At 47.8% G+C, this 20,499-nt stretch overlaps 1 protein-coding gene across 4 annotated transcripts in view; it reads left to right on the top strand.

Moving 5' to 3' along the window:
- The window catches only part of IGSF21 (immunoglobin superfamily member 21), a 430,456-nt gene extending 410,266 nt beyond the window's left edge, over window positions 1-20,190 (top strand). For 3 of the 4 annotated variants that reach the window (XM_072155256.1, XM_072155255.1, XM_072155254.1), the window contains exons 7-10: window positions 13,692-13,777; window positions 14,495-14,687; window positions 15,376-15,414; window positions 19,883-20,190. In XM_072155256.1, coding sequence (XP_072011357.1) covers window positions 13,692-13,777; window positions 14,495-14,687; window positions 15,376-15,414; window positions 19,883-19,959 — 395 coding nt within the window. In that variant the 3' untranslated portion in view covers window positions 19,960-20,190. The remainder of the gene's footprint in view (window positions 1-13,691; window positions 13,778-14,494; window positions 14,688-15,375; window positions 15,415-19,882) is intronic. The other variant, XM_072155257.1, reaches the window with a different exon arrangement.
- Window positions 20,191-20,499: the final 309 nt, after the last annotated feature.

The raw sequence follows: 20,499 nt of genomic DNA, 5'->3' as shown, positions 1-20,499 counted from the left end.
GATCAAACGCTTTTGCCTGATCCAAGGACAGCAAGTACCCCTTCCAGTTACCAGCCCTGCCCTGCTCCACTGCCTCCCGAACACAAAGCACAGCACTAAATGTACTGCGGCCTGGAACAGAGCAGTGCTGGGTCCCCGAAAGGAGCCGGGGCGCAAACTGCACCAGCCGATTAAACAGCACCTTTGCCAAAACCTTTCTGTCCGTATTGAGAAGCGCTATGGGACGCCAGTTCTCAATACGAGATCGGTCTTTACCCTTTGACAGAATGATCAGGGCAGACCTCCTCATTGACTTCGGCAGAGCGCCCGAGGAAAGACACTCATTGAATACCTCAGTCAAGAGGGGAACCAAGGCGTCCTTAAAGGTCTTATAAAACTCGGATGTTAAGCCATCCGGACCTGGCGATTTCTTGAGGGCGAGCCCTTCAATCGCCCGGCTGACTTCCTCTTCACTGATCATCTCTGTCAAAACATCAAGAGAGGGGTCTACTCCTGGCTCAGGGACAGTTTCAGCCAGGAAAGCCGACATCACATCCCGATCTAGATCCTTCCTGCCCAAGAGGTGTGAGTAGAAGGATCTGACGACCTTTTCAGGGATCCCGTACTGTCAACCAGTCCTGTGACAACTTTACTACTCACTGACATCTTGCAGTTCCTGTAAGGGTCGGGCGAGCGGTACTTCCCGTAATCCCTCTCAAAAACCAAAGATGCGTGTCTATCGTACTGACACCTCTTCAGCAAGGATTTCACTCTGGAGATGTCCTCACGACTACCTCCAGTCGAGACGAGATGCTCGAGTTTCCTCCTCAGGCCCTGATACAGGCAGTACCTGTCCAGGCTCCTGAGGCTCGAGAGCTGGCGGAAGAATCTCGCCACCCTTTTCTTGAGCATCTCCCACCACTCTGACTTACTGCTACAAAGGCCCAGCAAAGGTACCTGGCTCTGAAGAAAGTCCTCAAAGGATTGTCTGATCTCCGCTTCTTCCAGGAGAGACGAATTGAGTTTCCAGTAGCCTCTTCCCATCCGGGGGGTCTCTGTAACATTCAGAGAAAACAAAATTAGACAGTGGTCGGAGAACTCCACCTCAACAACGGACACTGCTGAAGAAATGGCTTCTTCCTTTAAATAAAACCTGTCTATTCTAGACCTACAGCTACCCCTATAATAGGTGAACCCCGCGTGGCCTGGGGTGTGCCGGATGTGGACATCCACCAGGCGAGCCTCACTAGCTATGCTATTAAGAGCGACGCTATCATAAGTCAGCTTGTCTCTGGAACCTCCCCTATCCTGGGACCTCGTGACAGCATTGAAGTCCCCTCCAAAGACCACCTGCCGACTTGTAAAAAGGTAGGGCTTGATCCTCATAAAGAGACACTTCCTGTCCCACTTGGACTGGGGACCATAGATGTTAATTAGGCGCAGTTCTTGTCCCTTCATGAGGACATCCAGGATCAGGCACCTCCCCATTTCTAACTCAATAACTCGTCGGCATTCTACCGGCGCGGTAAAAAGGACCGCCACCCCGCTATACGGCTCGGCCGCAAGAGACCAATAGGAAGGCCCATGTCTCCATTCCCTCTTAGCTTTAAACACGGCCGCCAAATCTGGCAGCCTGGTCTCCTGCAAAAATAAAATGTCGGCTTCAACACGGCCGAGAAAATCAAAGGCCGCAAATCTAGCCGCATCAGACTTAATGCTGGCGACATTAATGGACGCCAGCGTCAACGGAGTGGGTGCCGCCATCATGAGTGATTGAGTTAGACGGCTTTTTTCTTACTATTTCCCTTCCCCCTACTGTCCTCTGAAGATGATGCCTTTTCCCTTTTCCCTTCAAAATTGGGGCAACTTCTCTTTAATGAAATCGAGGTGTCCATGTTTTTACTGGCCCCCAAGGACCCACCCGGACCACCCTCTCCTTCGTCCTTGTCTCCTGACTCTGAGTCAGTCTCCCACTCTGAGGACCCAGCATCCCCAGAGGATAGAGACTCGGCGCCCCCTGCAGGCTGCTCCGCCGCCACCTCCAGAACCCCACCCTCAGCCTCTCCTTCCGAGGAGGCGATCTTATCGAGGGTGAGGAACCGGTTGGAAAGCTCAACCAGAAGGGAGGAAGTTTTCCCTTCCTTAGGTACCTTAGATCGGCCGCGTTTTTTCTTTTTCTGCTTGCGCTTATTTTCTAGCCAAATCCTGTTATCCTCATCCATACTCTCATAATGGGAGGACGTGGAGGACATGGCACCTTTCTCGCGCTCCATCCTCCTGACCTCCTCATCCAACTCATCATCCCTCAGGGCCTCAGTAGCAAGACCAGCCTCTGAGGAAGGACCAAGGGTCACCCCAGCAACCTGAGGCTTCCCCAGTTCTCTCCCTTTTTGTCTGGCTTCAAGCCGCCTCAACTGAGAAGGTGACTTATTCTTGCTTTTCTTCACAGGCCCCTCAGCTCCTCCACCTCTGCTGGTACCTTCCCCAGCAGAAGCAACCACATGGCTCTCCTCCACTGGGGTCACAACCGCATTGGCAAAGGAGCGAGGACAACGGCTGAAAGGGTGACCGAGCTCACCACACAGGTTACACCTAATGTCCTTACAGGATGCAGCGAGATGACCTAGCCCACCACACAAAGCGCACTTCTGCACTTGGCAGCTGGCGCTAAAGTGTGTGGGGTCACCGCACCTGTGACAGACCTTCGGCTGCCCCTGGTAGAAAATCAGGATTCTGTCCCGCCCAAGAAAGGCTGAAGAAGGAATGTGGGCGACTGTGCCGCCTGAACACTTCAACTTCATCATGAAGGTCCAGGCCCCAGACCAAATGCCAAATTCATCGCGGTTTTTCTGAGGTACCTGTACAACCTCACCATAACGACTTAGCCAAGTCATGATGTCCATGCAAGAAAGTGACTCGTTACGGGTCAAAACGGTCACCTTCTTGACTGTGTTTTGGCGAGACAATGCTTGCACAGCAAAGTCTCGCCATGCGGGCTCGTTCTTTGCCAGCTCATAATTCGACCAGAAGAGCTCTAAGCCCTCCGGCCGAACAAAGCTGACATCGAACTCCAGAGTACCATAAGGATGTATCAGGGCAAAGATGTCACTAGCCCTGAAGTTCATCTTCAGGAGGAGCTCCACCACCCTTGACCTGGGTGGGCATGCGTCACTGCCCCTCCAGCGAAGACGAACCACATTCCTACGGGCAGCTCCGGGCCCGGTTGTGGGTAAAGACCATACAGTCTCTCCCCCCCTTTTCTCTTGGAAGGCTGCCAGGCCATGCCTGTCTGTCCAGAAGGACAGATCAACATCTCTCCCCTCTACAGTGATTGACTTTTCCCCTCTCCTGAGAGCCTCCAGAAGACGCCTTTGCAAAACGCTATTCCCAGAGTCAGGAGACAAGGAGTTAACCCCACTTGCCCCAGCGGTGACACTCGCATAGCTCCTTACGGGAGCGGCCACCACTGGGGGTGCAGATGGACCAGCACTCACACCAGGATCCCCCTCAGCACCATTCACCACCCCCACATTCACCACACTATGTGCATTACTGCCTCGCTTCCCTGCATCACTCACACCAGCTGGGCCAGGAGGACCTGGGGTTGCCTCGGCGTCACTGGACACTGGGGGTAGAGCCACCTCCATAGCTGATAAGCACAAAAACAGTCACAAAAAAATATTGTGAAATCAGCTCACCCTCTCCGTTAGAACAATCCACATGGTCTTGACTCTGGACACTCCAGCACGGAAAACCTCGGTCACAGGTGCATATAACGATGAAATCAAAGAAAAACTACTTCCAGCTGGACATCAGACGTCAAAAGTTTCATTAAAAAGTAACAATTTTTATTTTAGATCCATTAAAAATAGACACGGTAGTGTATGACACAGCTGGAAGTAGTTTTTCTTTGATTTCATCCATAGCTGATACAGCCTGAGAAGAGGCAGCTCCAACCCCGATCTTACTTGTGCCCTCTGCCTCATTGGCATTAACCCCTTGTTGACCAGCTATTTTAATGTTTGTGCACCGCTGCTCACTAGATGCATGAGGTCTCTTATCTTTATGAAGTCCGGAAAGTCTCTTGTTACCATCTCCTGGGTCTGATGATCCAATGCAAAATAATATTTTTCCTGTGCCCTTTCCTGCAGGCTGCACAGGACGCTTGGGAGGCGCTGCACCACAAGCCCCAGCAGCCCCATCACACTGCCGCTGCTTACCGGAGCAAGCAACAGCCACAGCGCTAGGGGCCACAGGAGCCACCGCCACTGCCCCTGGCACAGGGCCACCCCCCCCTCCCACTTGGGGGCAGCGCACAGTACCAGGACCTGCTGGATCGCCCTCACTGTCCGGCCTTTCGGCCGATGCCTTCCCTGCACCATCCTTGCTACTACAAACAAGGCTGGTGCTCTGCGCCATGATGGAACGTGGCTTTGCAATCTCCCCGCACCCTGGCACCGAGTCCACTGCAGGATTCGTGCTGGGCTGGGTAACGGGGCCTACACGACAGGCTGGCACTGCTGCCCGCCCGGAGGGAACAGGGAGGGGACGAAACACCAGATTCACCTCCTGAGACGCCTTGATCTTCCTGGCTCTCTTCTTTCTCTTTAGGTCGTCATCTGGCATATCATCGCCGAAGGAGAAGTTCTGGAGGTGAACTGGGGACTCAAGCTGACGGATCTGAGCCATTAGCGCCCCCCCCTGGCCGCTGTCATCACTTTCCTCCTCCAGGTTGGCAGAGCCGCAGCATGATGGTAATGGCGCTTGCTCTGCAGGCAGCCTGTCGTGCGAGGCCTGCTGGTGTTGGTGCAGGCCACCAGACGGACACGGCAGGTCTTCCTCATCCTCCTCATCATCGCCATCGCCTTCATCCGCCTGGATCTGAAGCCCCTTCAGCTTTCTCAGCTTCTCCTGGCGCATCTCCTCAAATCTGGCGTCGTTCTCCAACTTTTCCCTGAACGGACCGCTGTGCTCCCGGATCAACCGTCGTTTTTCCTGCAGAGCGGTGACCTCGGCTTTAAGTCTGTCTATGGTGTTAAGAAGATCAGACTTTTTCTTCTGTGTAGCCACCCCCGCTAGGGCCACGGTCTCCCTTATCTCCTCCTGGAGCCTCCTCAGCGCTTTTCCGGCTTCCTCGTACTCACGGAGGTGCTCAGCAATCCGGGAGCCATAGATGGTAGCAGACTCCCGGGCCTTTAGATGTCCCCATGCTTTTTGCACACCTCCGTGAGCACCCAGCTTTCCAGCTGAATCACCCAACTTTCCCGCACAGTCACTCAGCTTTCCAGGAGGAGCACTCAGGCTGATGTTACTTGCCTTGATCTTCTGTGTTCCGGAGACCTTGCGGCTTCCCTGGGTCTTGGGGGTGGCAGCCGAGGTCACATCGCTGCGTCCTTGGATCTTCTCACCCCCTACATGTTGGCCGGTATCTGGCTTTTCCTGCCCCCCGCCGGCCTGGTCCGAGAGGCAGAAGCCTGGGATTTGCCTGGTTCACTCATCCCAGAAAACCCACTCCCTCCCTGGGGAGGAGAGAGCAGGCCTGGGTGGATTGGTCTTCCACCAGGTGGTGCAGGAGCTCAGTCACAGACAACCACACCCGTCAGCAGTTCACAGGGGAATGAGCAAGCACGAGCTATTCTGCTGCTGGTGCAGTCACTGTGTACATGCATGACATTACTTATCCTGTACTGATCCTGAGTTACATCCTGTATTATACTCCAGAGCTGCACTCACTATTCTGCTGCTGGTGCAGTCACTGTGCATTTACATGACATTACTTATCCTGTACTGATCCTGAGTTACATCCTGTATTATACTCCAGAGCTGCACTCACTATTCTGCTGCTGGTGCAGTCACTGTGTACATACATGACATTACTTATCCTGTACTGATCCTGAGTTACATCCTGTATTATACTCCAGAGCTGCACTCACTATTCTGCTGCTGGTGCAGTCACTGTGTACATACATGACATTACTTATCCTGTACTGATCCTGAGTTACATCCTCTATTATACTCCAGAGCTGCACTCACTATTCTGCTGCTGCAGTCACTGTGTACATACATGACATTACTTATCATGTACTGATCCTGAGTTACATCCTGTATTATACTGCAGAGCTGCACTCACTATTCTGCTGCTGGTGCAGTCACTATGTACATACAAGACATTACTTATCCTGTACTGATCCTGAGTTACATCCTGTATTATACTCCAGAGCTGCACTCACTATTCTGCTGCTGGTGCAGTCACTGTGTACATGCATGACATTACTTATCCTGTACTGATCCTGAGTTACATCCTGTATTATATTCCGGAGCTGCACTCACTATTCTGCTGCTGGTGCAGTCACTGTGTGCATACACGACATTACTTATCCTGTACTGATCCTGAGTTACATCCTGCATTATACTCCAGAGCTGCACTCACTATTCTCCTGCTGGTGCAGTCACTGTGTACATACATGACATTACATATCCTGTACTGATCCTGAGTTACATCCTGTATTATACTCCAGAGCTGTACTCACTATTCTGCTGCTGTTGCAGTCACTGTGTACATACATGACATTACTTATCCTGTACTGATCCCGAGTTACATCCTGTATTATACCCCAGAGCTGCACTCACTATTCTGCTGCTGGTGCAGTCACTGTATACATACATGACATTACTTATCCTGTACTGATCCTGAGTTACATCCAGTATTATACCCCAGAGCTGCACTCACTATTCTGCTGAATTGTGCTTTCAGCTGTGGAGTATAATACAGGTATAACTGGAGAAGGTAACAGGACAGGTAATATAATGTGTAGTGGAAGGATCCAGGCTGGATGTGATGCCTTCTGTGACTATATATAAGTCTTCCCTCTGTATTTGCCTGCAGTTTGGGTTACAATTCTCTGCATTTTCCTCACTAGAAGTGTTTTTCTTATCTTTTCCATGTCTGAAGTCTTCCATTCCCCATGATTATGTTGCTGTACATTGAGTTTAAAATATGCCGTCAATTATTGCCATCTGCTCACTAAAATTGGAAACCCTCCTCTTGGAAGATTCGGCTGATTGTCATTGACATATTGCGCTTCTGTCGGAGGATTAATCTCTCTCGCTGTAGTCAGGAGGCTTTTGGCTTCAAAGTTGGTTTTATGAATTAGTTATGACAAATGCACCAAAAACTCGTGCAGAACTTCAGTGTCGCCTCTTCTCAAGTTTTCCCTCTATAGATACATAAATCATACGGGTCTGTTATTATCACATAGCGGCTCCCGTCATCTCATCTCCAGCCTCCAGATGTGCAGAGAAACTCCCAATGGACGTTCAAGAAGGAGAAGCCGAAAACTGGAGCCGATCCATTGCGTCTCCGCAGAAGGTCCAGTGCTCACTTCTCAGACATCCATCATGGAGACGTCTGCTGTTCTCTACTCTTAGAGTTTGCTACAATGTATCAGTTTAGGCAGTGCTCCGCTATTATTGCTCTTCTCTTAATCTTATGGGGGTTCTGCCAAATTGAATGATATCCCCTATCCAGATGATCTGATCGGTGATGGTCAGTCTGTCGGGAATCCCACTGATCCCGAGAACAGGAGCCCCAGCGATCCAGAAAGCCAGTGTCTTATTCACACTAATGGGCAATCGCAGAGCACTGTGCTCAGGTATATGCGGCACTCCCATTCACTGTCTATATGAGCGCTAGAGATACTCAAATGCTGAGCTCAGCACTCACAAAGTACTGAATGGAGCAGCAGAACACATTGTCAACCTGATCCAACCAATAGTAAAACCTGGACCCCAGTGCTCCAGATTGCTGGAGGTCTATTTTATTGTCTACAGTAGAAGTCGGAACTTCACCAATCAGATCCTGTGGATAGGGGATAATTTGCAAACTTTATACATCTCCTTTCACCTTTTGCCTACCGTAAGACCAGCAGATGAATCTAAACTCTCTGTTACCAGGGGCGAGCTATACAACACCCCACCCACAAATCATGCATCATCTTATTATTTTTTGTAAGTGGGTTCTCCGGCGTCTCACACCCACGCTGACATCAGGTGTGAAGAGATTATTTTTAGGTGTCAGGTCCTACTTTATAGCAGGTTACTGTGCCCCTTATACTGCCCCCACTCTTGCTGAGGTGGTGCCGCCTGAGGCAAGTGACTCGTCACTTCAATTATTTGTCTGATAACTGGTGTTCCAACCACTGGGATCCCCAATAATCACATTGTGGGAGGTATCCTGAAGAGTCTTATATAGACTTCAGTCCAGGTGTACATAGTTGTCCTGTGTCCTATGGGTCCATGTTCTATCCTGGTTGTCCCATAGAAGTGACTGGAGCATAGGTCGACCAGGAGCACCAGCACACCACTCATATGCAGCATTTTTGGGAACCTTCCTCGCCCGGTTCATGGTATTAAGTGCCTGGCATGGTATCACCCCTTTGACGGTGAGGATCTGAACCACGAGACCTGCAACAGTCTTCTTTCATGGGACCCTAGACAGAGCTGGGTGCTAAGGGCTCCATACAATGCATTGTGGTTGGCCATGGGAACTGCAGCTCCTATACAAGGCTCAGAGCGTCTGTACTCCAGGACCTCGGCTGCAGGCTGATCAATGTGAGATCTGGATGTGGTCCTACCGAATCAGGATAGATGTAGGATAGGTCATCATTAGGGGCAAAAGAAAACCCCTTTAAGCCCCTGAGTTACCTTACACATTGTAGCCTAAAGGCAAAAGTTACTTGGCTAACCCTGTATATTGATCGCCTCTAGTCGCTATATCAGCCGATGGTCTCCAGACTGTTAGCACTGCAGGTGTAGACGGAGCCCCTGCCGCTCCCTGGTGAATCTACACATCAGCTATAATGTCAGAAGATTTCCTCTGAAGTTGACGGAGAAGCTCCTCCGCCATTAAGCTGTCTTTAGGAATATAAATTAAAATCTCCGTCCATTAAGTGAGAAGCAGCGAGGTGCAATCATCTGCGCCTGCCTCCGAGCTAGAACCGCGATGGGCTGGTAATACAGACAGCGCAGTCCTTACTTGGAAGTCTCATTAAAATCACACATATCAATTTTTCATCCCCGGCCATCATTTTTCCTCTATTAATCTGCCAGCTCTGCGGCGGCTCCTCGGGAACGTTCTGCAGGCAGCGCATTAGATCCTGTTTGTGAACACGTCTGGGTGGCGGCATATCTCGCAGCACATCGCATAATGGCGCCGTAATTCAGTCTTGTTCATACATTACGCCAATTATATAACAGTAATATGATAAACCCAGAGTAGCAGCGACCGGGCCCCTACCCCATGGGGGCCCATAATCCGGGTGCAGTTATGTTCTCCTACTGTATGAGGCTCTCAATATTAGATGGTGGAAGGGGGGGGGGGGAGTCCGGGAATTGATACTCTTATGATAAGCTGATTCTGATCCTAGAAAACAGAGGTGGACACATTGCTCCACTCTCTATGTAGTGACTGCGCCTAAGCGCTATTCATATGACTGGAAGCTGGACTGCAGTAACATAGCGTGGCCACTACACAGAGAACGGAGCTGTTCTTAGGAATCCTTTCTCTGTGAGGAAGGTTGAGTCATCTTGTTATTCATGGATCTATCTTATCGATATCAAGTTATCAATATATACAGACTGAACGAACCCCTTAAAAAGGCAGACTGGCAGATTTTTAGCCCATTAAAGGGGTTTGCCCATGAAAGAAAGTTGTCATTTGTAACCCCTTACTTTGCAATTTTACTCAGTGTTATTGATGTCTTTGCTCCTATCACTCTCTAGGTTGGTCACTAAAATTCATCAGTATGGGCGGGCACTAGCCGAGCAGACACTTCATGATTCCTCTGTGCTATGAGATGCATCACATTTTGAATGAAATTAGTCAAGTTTAGGCTGCATAGGGAGGGTCACTTCAGACTCCCCTATCATCTTTCTATAACACCTAGAAATATCCTGGTGTCATATTAAGGTTAAGAATCTCATCTTTCAGATGACATCAAGGTTTTGCTTCTCTGACCTACAGAACCAGAGATACAGGCAGTTATAGACATAGTTGAAATACCAGCTGCAGAGCCAATTACTGCAATCTGAAAGATGAGGTTCTTTAATATGACACCAGAATTATGTTTCGAGGTACTATATGCTGAAGATAGGGGAATCTTAAGTGACACTTCCCTTGCAGCTTCTGAAAATGACTCATCTCAGGCAATACATGACTCTTCTCTGCTCAATATCTCGTGACTTTGGAGAAGATTTTTTACAGAGATTTCACATAAAAGAGGGGATTATAGATAGGACATTGCATCCCCTACCTGAGGGGCTGGCAGTGTAGTGGGTTTAAAATTTGATGATGGGTTCCCTTTAAGGAAGTGTTGTGGGTTGAAAATCTGATGACAGCTTCCCTTTAAGGACTTGTGATTTTACAGGATTTTAGAGAATATTTTTACTGTGGTTTTGGGATTAGATATCTTCATGTCCCAGTATTCTGTTATTTCTCTCTATAAGATATCTGGCGTTCCTAGTCATTATAAGCAGCATCGGCGGCCGCTCACAGGGGACAGCCGTCCTCCTGTCCTCATTTTGTCAGCCAAAGTGCTTAGCACAAAGATCTTGCACTGTCAAACTCTATTCTTCTCGGCGTCGCCTTCTTGATCCCCCAGGAGTCGGGAGGAGAAAATGTTTCTGTAGCAGCGGGCTGGAGCCTATAGTCTTATACCGAGCACCATCCATTATTAGCCCCTCGCTGCTTCCTCAACATCACCGGACCCCGAACACGTAAAGGGGCGAGAGGGAGATAAAGGAACCAAAGGAAATGCTAAAAATCTAGCTGGACTCATTCAGTCCCAGGTAACGATAATGAGGTCTGTCACCCTAAAGCTCCTGACAGTGATCTGCCCGAGTCCTGGAGAGATGCTTAGTCACATCATTGTGTAAAATGGATTTATATTCCACTGCACTGAGATGTCCTCACACTGCTGTGCTCTTAGCTCTCTTCAGTGAGCTGCCCCACAGCCTATCCCTTCTGTTCTGCATAAAAGCTGTGGCATGCTTTTTGATAAATACTATGGGTAAGGTAGTCGGCCTGTGGAGCAGCTCAATGCAGAGAACTAAGAGCACAGCTGTGTGAGGACACGCCCCTAGTGCAGAGTCCATTCCCTCTGTTCCGAATGACATTTTTATCTAACCACGAACCTAGTGTCATGCAGAGGGCTGAGAACTCTATACAGTTACAATCCTGGAATATAAACCTATTTTTCACAGTCTTGCTGCCACTAACACCACAATGAATGGTATGATCTCCAGGGATAATACAGAACACTGGCTGCAGAGAGACCAGAGCACAGCAGTGTGAGGACACACTACAATTCTGGTATTTAAATCAATGTTTCACAGTGTTGCTGCCACTATTGCTGACAACTGCTATTCACCTTCTCAAGATTTTCAAGATCTCTGCTTGCTGTAAATGAGTTTGAACAGAAGCTCTAATCCCACTTGTTACAATGTATCAAACTGGAGTCTTATGGACAAGAGTTATAATACAAAAGAGGCTTATATTATGTACATTGTCACAAGTCTTCTGCTATACAGGCAGGGTTCAGACAAGATAGGGTCTTGACCTCTTAAAGGGGCAATCATCATCCAGTAGTAGCTCCAGGGCAGCCTGTGTATAGTGGGGGATGTGATTTTTGCCCTTTTGCCTCCTGTCATGTCCCGATGGGTGTAGTAGTATCCAGCCTGTTCACACATGTGGCTTCTCTTACATCATTTATCAGGACTTGTGTTCTATAAATGACATATCTGATGCTTGTGAATGGAGCCGTATTGTAAGAATCACCTGGAGGAGATACCCCCAGGCCACCACATCTTGGCCTTCTCCTTATGAGGAGTCTGGGTACACAGATGGCAGGATGCTGACATTAATATAACATTAGTTTTGGATGCCGGCAGTGTGCTCGGGGCGCTCTACACTCAGCACACAGCTCAGCCCCATGTGACAAGGCTAACACACCAAACCATGACAATAGGTACTCAGGGCAATGGCCATGGAGCTTCTATATAGAATAAGACACTCTATGTAAACTACATGTGAGGCTACATACAAGGGGACAGATTCAGATCACCCTCCATTGCTGTGGATCTTGATGTGTTTTTGAGCATGTACCAGCCCCCTCAGGTAGGATATAAGATGTCCTTTATAGAATCCCCTCCTTTATGTGACATCTTACCCATTTACCTAAAAAAAAAACTCCAGAAAAAGTCATGTAAAAATTAGCAGAGAAAAGTCATATTTTACCTGAGATAAGCCAAGTTTGGATGCTGCAAAAGGTGAGTCACCTCAGATGCCCCTGTCTTCTGTTCCTTAACACCTAGCAAAAACTTTTGGTGTCATATTAAAGATAAGAATCTTATCTTTCAGATCCCAACAGGCTTGTGGTCCTGTAATCTACAGATTCGGCGATACAAGCAGTTTAAGACATAAGTGGGAACTGGATCTTAATTTGCATCTCGCATTTACAACTATGGGGCAGATTTACTTACCCGGCCCATTCGCGATCCAGCGCCGCGTTCTCTGCGCTGGATTCGGGTCCGGCCGGGATTTATGATGGTAGTTCCTCCGCCGTCCACCAGGTGGCGCTGCTGTGCTGAAGTCCGCTGGAATGCCTCGAAATACACCGGCCTATCCTGGATGAAGGTGAGTGAAATTTTCGCGACACAATTTTCGTCGGGTTTTCGTTCGGCCACGCCCCCCGATTTCCGTTGCATGCATGCCGGCGCCGATGCGCCACAATCCGATCGCGTGCGCCAAAATCCCGGGGCAATTCAGGTACAATCAGCGCAAATCGGAAATATTCGGGTAACACATCGGGAAAACGCGAATCGGGCCCTTAGTAAATGACCCCCTATGTCTGTTTGTATCTCCGATTCTGTAGCTTACAGAACTTTCTCTTCTGAAAGATGATACAGTTATCTCTAACATGACACTAGCAGCATGTTTCTAGGTAGTACAGAACCAAAGATAAGGACATATGCAGAGACACTCTCCCATCAGCCTCTAAACTTGACACATCTAGGGCAAACTAAGACTCTTCTCTGCTCATTGTAACATAATATTGAAAGAGACAAACCTGCGGAGGGGAGAGCCTCCTGCTGGAGCCAGTTATCTTTCATTCAGTTCACTAAATGTAGTCCCATTTCTCCTGTGAGGGGCGCAGTGGAAGCAGGTATCTTTATTTAGAGACATTTCTAATTCCTGGGTGTATCTTGTATGTTAGCACCAGGGAGTCAGTCAAAGTCATGACCTTGATGGTGTCCTGATAACCAAACACTTAATTGGGACCAATTATCCGAGAAATCCAGTCTCCTGAAAGCAGAATTGTCAAGAAGGCGGGGGTTCACCTACCCTGTCCGCTCTGTGATTTGCATATTACAGGGCGCACTTTAATGATGTCCCCGCACAACAAGAACAACATCCGGATACGGACTAAATAATAAGAGGAGACACCAAAGTGGAACAAATGGCAAACACAGGCGCCGGGCGTCTCTAATAATAATATAATAGCCAGAGGTTGTGCACAATTGATTCTTATTGCTTTGTGGCTTCATTGCGCAGATATTATCAGGAGAGGCCGGAGATTGCGGCCGCGCTCTGTCCTGCAGAGGTGTCGGAGAAGTCTCTGGGTAATAAGACTTTCCCTTCTTTCCTGTCTTTACAGCCGCTCCGAGAGGTCCTAAAATATCCATGACTCCCTTGAGAGCCCGGGTGGGGGACACAGTCCGGATGACAGTGCAAGGATTTCAGGTAATGATGGTGAATGCTGGTTGTGTGGGAAGGCAGATTTACCCATAAACCTGCCAAAGTAATTACTGGGGGGACCCAGAGACCACAAGGGGAAGGGGGGTGGGGGGCACTGATGTCCTATGGATGCCAAAATGGTTTAAGCTGAAAGCAATAAACTCCTTTCTTTGCCATATGGAATGGATCCATATATTAGATGGCCACAAGACTTAAAAGGGTTTTCTATATTCCTGTATACTTGGAAATCCCCTTAAAGTCTGGTGGTTTTCTAATACATGGGTCCATTCTGAATAGTGAAACAAGGGGTTTATTGGTTTGGGTCGGGGGTTAGAAAAAAAATAAAAACTCATACTCACCCTGCTTCGGTTCCTGGTTTCCAGTCCTACACCCGAAGTTGCAGGGGGTCATGGGACCCAATTAATTCAATGATTGGCCTCCGTGGACCAGAGGATCTCAATTCTAATGTCATCCCCTGCCCCGTGCTGGCCACTCATATAGGCAGCTGTTATAGATTCTCCATGCAGAAGGTAAACCATAGGTGACCGGAGGCTTGTCCCACATGGTGCACATCACTGTCCCTACTATACGGGGGATTTTGTTTCCCCCTGAGATACTTATCTCCCCCTACACTGACAGAACATGATTGTTGGACTAGACTTGGACATTTTGCCATAAGGCCACCTTCCTAATAGCATTAACCCTCTCTATTGCCCGTTACAGAATGAAGTGTTCCCGGAGCCCCTCTTTACATGGACGAGGGTCGGAGGGCGACTTCTAGACGGCAGCTCTGAGCACGACGGCAAAGAACTGGTCCTGGAGAGAGTCCCGGCAGAACTGAACGGCACCATGTACCGCTGCACAGCTCAGAACCCGATGGGCTCTACAGACACACACACACGGTTAATAGTATTTGGTAAGTTCAGCAGAACATGATACTGAGAATGGGGGAGTCTTCTAAGATGATCTGCACCAAACCACCAAGAAATGTAGTGTATGAAATGATAGCAGTCCTAGCTACACATCTTACTGGTCCTACAGAGTGGAGAGACTCTTCTTCCAGGGAGCCAGGTGATACTTGGAGGAAGGAGACCTGGGATGTTCCATCATGAGGAGAAGATGTCTTGGGTCAAGACTCCAGGTTCCCCGAAGCTGAATATCACAACTTTTATTCCTTTATGATTAGAATCGCCATAGCTTATACCTGTACCAAGAGTCTGATGGTGTAGGGACTCACCCATTTGAGAAGGGAAAGTATAACAACCAATTTATGGATAAATATTCAGGAGGAATTACTGAGTAATCACACAATGATACCTCAGACCTTGTAATTACTAATGCAGAGCTGAGAGGTTCTCCTGAAAGTTAGTAGAATTTGGTCCACATTTATACTCCAGAGGTACCAGGATCTGTTACGGTCAACATAAAGGGGACCCCTGTAACTATACTGGACTCTGTAGAGAGGGGCCCCGTTCATCACACACCATGAGGACCCTATAGGTGAGAGTATGACCATCCATCTGTAGTATTAGTGATACATTGTATTCGTGGAGGGCACAGTGCACATTGTAAACATCTCTAACAAATTATCTGTTTCCTCACAGAAAATCCCAATATTCCGAGGGGAACAGAGGATTCAAACGGTGAGTTCAGACCAGAAAGTCTATCGGCAAACGAGACTAGAATAGATCTCCACCGCTTCCATCCCGCAGCTTTGGAGGGTTTTTTTATTTTTCCCTCAGAAATAAATTAGCGACTGTCTCCATTAGCAACAGGAGCAACAAATAGATGGCGGCTCCTAAAGATAAACTGTTCAGAAGATAAAAGCAAAAATTAAGTAGCAAATGCAGGACAGAGGAGATGATATCAACAGGCGGCAGCGCACTTAATATCCGCAATATATGGCTCCGAGTCCGGTGCGAGGCCGAGGAGGGAGAGAACCAGATGTTACACTGCAGCAATTACTGACTGTATACATGTAACCGAGATCTCACTCGCATATTAGGAGTTTACCTGCACTGAAACATTGTAACAAATTACGATTTAGGGTCAGAACCCAGCACAAACCTCTTTCCCCTCCTCTGTGTAACCTCAGACTTCTTATCCCTCTACATAAAACCACCCCAGGTCTCCTCTCCTCCCAGCACTCTCCTTCCTTCATACTAACACCTGACCCTGCTCCTCCATGTGTCACTCTTATGTAGGCATGCTGCATGATGGTATAATGTAGGGATGCAGGGGTGCTGTGTATGATATGTGCATGATGTACCTCACCTTGTAGAACCCACTGGTCACATGACAGAATGAGCTGTAGTAGTCAGATGTTTGGAGGAGATGTAGTAGTAAGATGACAGGAGGAGATGTAGTAGTCACATGACAGGAGGAGTTGTAGTAGTAAGATGACAGGAGGAGATGTAGTAGTAAGATGACAGGAGGAGATGTAGTAGTAAGATGACAGGAGGAGATGTAGTAGTCACATGACAGGAGGAGTTGTAGTAGTAAGATGACAGGAGGAGATGTAGTAGTCACATGACTGGAGGAGATGTAGTAGTAAGATGACAGGAGGAGATGTAGTAGTCACATGACAGGAGGAGTTGTAGTAGTCAGATGATTGGAGGAGATGTAGTAGTCAGATGATTGGAGGAGATGTAGTAGTCACATGACAGGAGAAGCTGTAGAAGTCACATGACTGGAGGAGCTGTAGTAGTCAGATGAATGGAGGAGATGTAGTAGTAAGATGACAGGAGGAGCTGTAGTAGTAAGATGACAGGAAGAGCTGTAGTATTCACATGACAGGAGGAGCTGTAGTAGTAAGATGACAGGAGGAGCTGTAGTAGTCACATGACAGGAGGAGCTGTAGTAGTCAGATGACAGGAGGAGATGTAGTAGTCACATGACAGGAGGAGCTGTAGTAATCACATGACAGGAGGAGGTGTAGTAGTCACATGACAGGAGGAGCTGTAGTAGTCACATGACAGGAGGAGGTGTAGTAGTCACATGACAGGAGGAGGTGTAGTAGTCACATGACAGGAGGAGCTGTAGTAGTCAGATGACAGGAGGAGATGTAGTAGTCAGATGACAGGAGGAGATGTAGTAGTCACATGACAGGAGGAGCTGTAGAAGTCACATGACAGGAGGAGGTGTAGTAGTCACATGACAGGAGGAGGTGTAGTAGTCACATGACAGGAGGAGGTGTAGTAGTCACATGACAGGAGGAGCTGTAGAAGTCACATGACAGGAGGAGCTGTAGAAGTCACATGACAGGAGGAGCTGTAGTAGTCACATGACAGGAGGAGCTGTAGTAGTCAGATGACAGGAGGAGATGTAGTAGTCACATGACAGGAGGAGCTGTAGTAATCACATGACAGGAGGAGGTGTAGTAGTCACATGACAGGAGGAGCTGTAGTAGTCACATGACAGGAGGAGGTGTAGTAGTCACATGACAGGAGGAGGTGTAGTAGTCACATGACAGGAGGAGCTGTAGTAGTCAGATGACAGGAGGAGATGTAGTAGTCAGATGACAGGAGGAGATGTAGTAGTCACATGACAGGAGGAGCTGTAGAAGTCACATGACAGGAGGAGGTGTAGTAGTCACATGACAGGAGGAGGTGTAGTAGTCACATGACAGGAGGAGGTGTAGTAGTCACATGACAGGAGGAGCTGTAGAAGTCACATGACAGGAGGAGCTGTAGAAGTAAGATGACAGGAGGAGATGTAGTAGTAAGACGACAGGAGGAGCTGTAGTAGTAAGATGACAAGAGGAGCTGTAGTAGTCACATGACAGGAGGAGCTGTAGTAGTCACATGACAGGAGGAGCTGTAGTAATCACATGACAGGAGGAGGTGTAGTAGTCACATGACAGGAGGAGCTGTAGTAATCACATGACAGGAGGAGGTGTAGTAGTCACATGACAGGAGGAGCTGTAGTAGTCACATGACAGGAGGAGCTGTAGAAGTCACATGACTGGAGGAGCTGTAGTAGTCAGATGACAGGAGGAGTTGTAGTAGTCAGGTGACAGGAGGAGATGTAGTAGTCACATGACAGGAGGAGGTGTAGTAGTCAGGTGACAGGAGGAGGTGTAGTAGTCAGGTGACAGGAGGAGATGTAGTAGTCACATGACAGGAGGAGGTGTAGTAGTCACATGACAGAAGGAGCTGAAGTAGTCACATGACAGGAGGAGCTGTAGAACTCACATGACTGGAGGAGCTGTAGTAGTCACATGACAGGAGGAGATGTAGTAGTCAGATAAAGGAGGAGCCATAGTAGACTGTGTTGGTACCCAATGAGTAGAGATGTGGGTAAGGGAACCTGTCAGCACATGTGATCCTGCAGAGCTGCAGACAATGTTAGGAAATTTTCTTGAAGATCTTGTCTAATCATACCTTTGTGTATGTAGTTTGTAGCAGCAGGACTGTGAAATATGGATTTATATTCCAGCATTGTAGATTCTCCAAGTGCACCGTGAGTGCGTCCTCACACTGCTGTGCCCTTAGCTCTCTGCACTGAACTGCTCCACAGCACCTTGCTTCTGCTGTAACACAACCATAAGCCTGCTACTTGTTCAGGGGGAAGTTATAATCCTGGAATATACATCCATATTTCACAGTCCTGCTGCTACTACCACCACACACAAACCTATACACGTCCCTGTGTCATTGTTTAGCCATGGCCTTGCCGGGCTACCCTAGCAACCTACAAATTGGGATCATGAATGTGCTCACACTGGAGCCATTCCAGCTTCCTCTATGTGCTGCAGCTCCGTTACAGTGTGTCGCCTCCAGCCTTCTCCACATCTCTGGAGCTCCTCTGCATTCACATCCTCGCTGTATAATTCTCATCTCTCTGGCAATTTTCTTCTTAATTCTGTTTCTGAAAAAACTTTTGGAAAATTACAGCCATTAAAATCTTCCTGACAGTGAGATAATTTGTGAGGACTTCATTATGTGCTGGAGGAGGGATTGTTCCATCGCACCTGGACTCAGAAAAGACGAGAATCTCGTCTACATTTATATCCCATGGTGATGGGGGATGGAAGGCGCCAAACTCAGTGATGACATCATCACAGGATCAACTTTCTATGACCAATCACGTACCCCTTTCTTAAAGGGGATGTTCAACTCATAGACAAACTTGCTGTAATCCAGCATGATTCACTGGAGGTCCCTCTGAGGCCAGTGACATCTATGTAGCGGTTACTGATGAGGCCAATGATTGGATGTAGTGGCATGTCACATGACTACCGCTGGACCAGAGCCAGTGCTAAAACAGAGCGGTCATCCTGAGATATAACAGAGAAATCAGATTAGTGGGGGTCTTACACTTGACACCCCCACCGAGTCTGTAGCATCCAGATAAGCACCATCTTCTAACTATTGCAAACCAAGCACAGCGCCACACATCACATAGTGGCTATGCTTGGTATTGCAGCACAGTCTCATCTACATTAAGAGTACTGAACTACAAACAGACACTCGAAAATTGGATATTAATGACCTATCCGAAACATTGGTCTTGCAATACCCCTTTAACACTCCACTCAGTTGAGTTAAATGTCACCTTTAAAAAAAATCAACCATCAAAACTGATCCTGATAAACCAGGGAAACTTACTCCTAGATCCAGGCACCGTGACTGTGGTAATCTTCTTATATTTGTTATCAGTGGCCTCCTTCCTTCTAAAATCAACTTTTAAAATGATGCTTACGGGCTCTTGGAGGCGTTACCAAAACCTTTCTGTGCTGTAGCTTCACAGGCTGTTACACTGTGCAGGAGCATTTCCCCTCCCGCACTGGTTGATTCCACCAGGAAGAGGGAAGGAGAAGGGAGTGCTGAGGGGAGAGGTGGGAAGCTGTAACAGCCCTTATTAGCATAATTTTAAAAGTTGATTTTAGAAGGAGGCTATGGATAACAAATATAAGAAGATTACCACAGTCGCGGTGCCTGGATCAGTGAGTAAGTGTCCCTGGTTTATCATGATGGTAAACTTCACTGAAAAAAACCATGGACCCCTGACCCCATAACTCCCGTCCTGTTCTCCCTCTATTACCTTCGTATCAGTTTTTCTCAGTACTATCTGTTTTTAGCACTAACATCTTTCCCTTTGTTCCCGCAGGTTCTGTCTCCATGTACAGCCACCCAAGATTTATTTTGGTGCTCATACTTTTGACAGTGATCCTGGAGCTCACGTGAGAAATGGCCTCCCACCCAACTCCCCCCCCCCCCTCTCAAAAAAATAAGGACTCCACAAAGCATCAATCACACTGACGTCAATCAGTTTTATTTTCTATACTAGCTCCCGTCTTGTTGGTTTCTGTCTGTGTTTTAGCTTCCTTGAGCTGATAAATTAAAAAAAAAAAATTATCAAAACCTTTAAAAAAAAAAACAAAAAAAAAAAACCCCCCACAAAAACACAAAACCTTTTCCTCCTCGATGTTGAACTGTTGTTCTTTATGGCGGCGGTCAGAACCGTCCGGACGTGTAACTTCATAGAGAAGCGCAGTACATTGACATTGGAATCGGAAGAAATGGGAAGCAGAGATTTGGATGAAGTTTTGGTTTTTAGCTCAACTTTCGGAAAAACAAAGATGGCGGCCATTGGATTAAATACAGAACTCAGTGGTGGACGCTCTCTCGCATCGATGACACCGGCCTGATAAGGGACACAAAGAAAGGTCTGGTGGTGAGAATTTAGTAATAATGAAAAATAAAAATTATAAAATAAAAAGATAC

This window comes from Engystomops pustulosus, chromosome 6 (assembly GCF_040894005.1).
Source record: "Engystomops pustulosus chromosome 6, aEngPut4.maternal, whole genome shotgun sequence".
Taxonomy (NCBI): Eukaryota; Metazoa; Chordata; class Amphibia; order Anura; family Leptodactylidae; genus Engystomops; species Engystomops pustulosus.
This window is presented reverse-complemented; position numbering and strand designations above follow the sequence as displayed.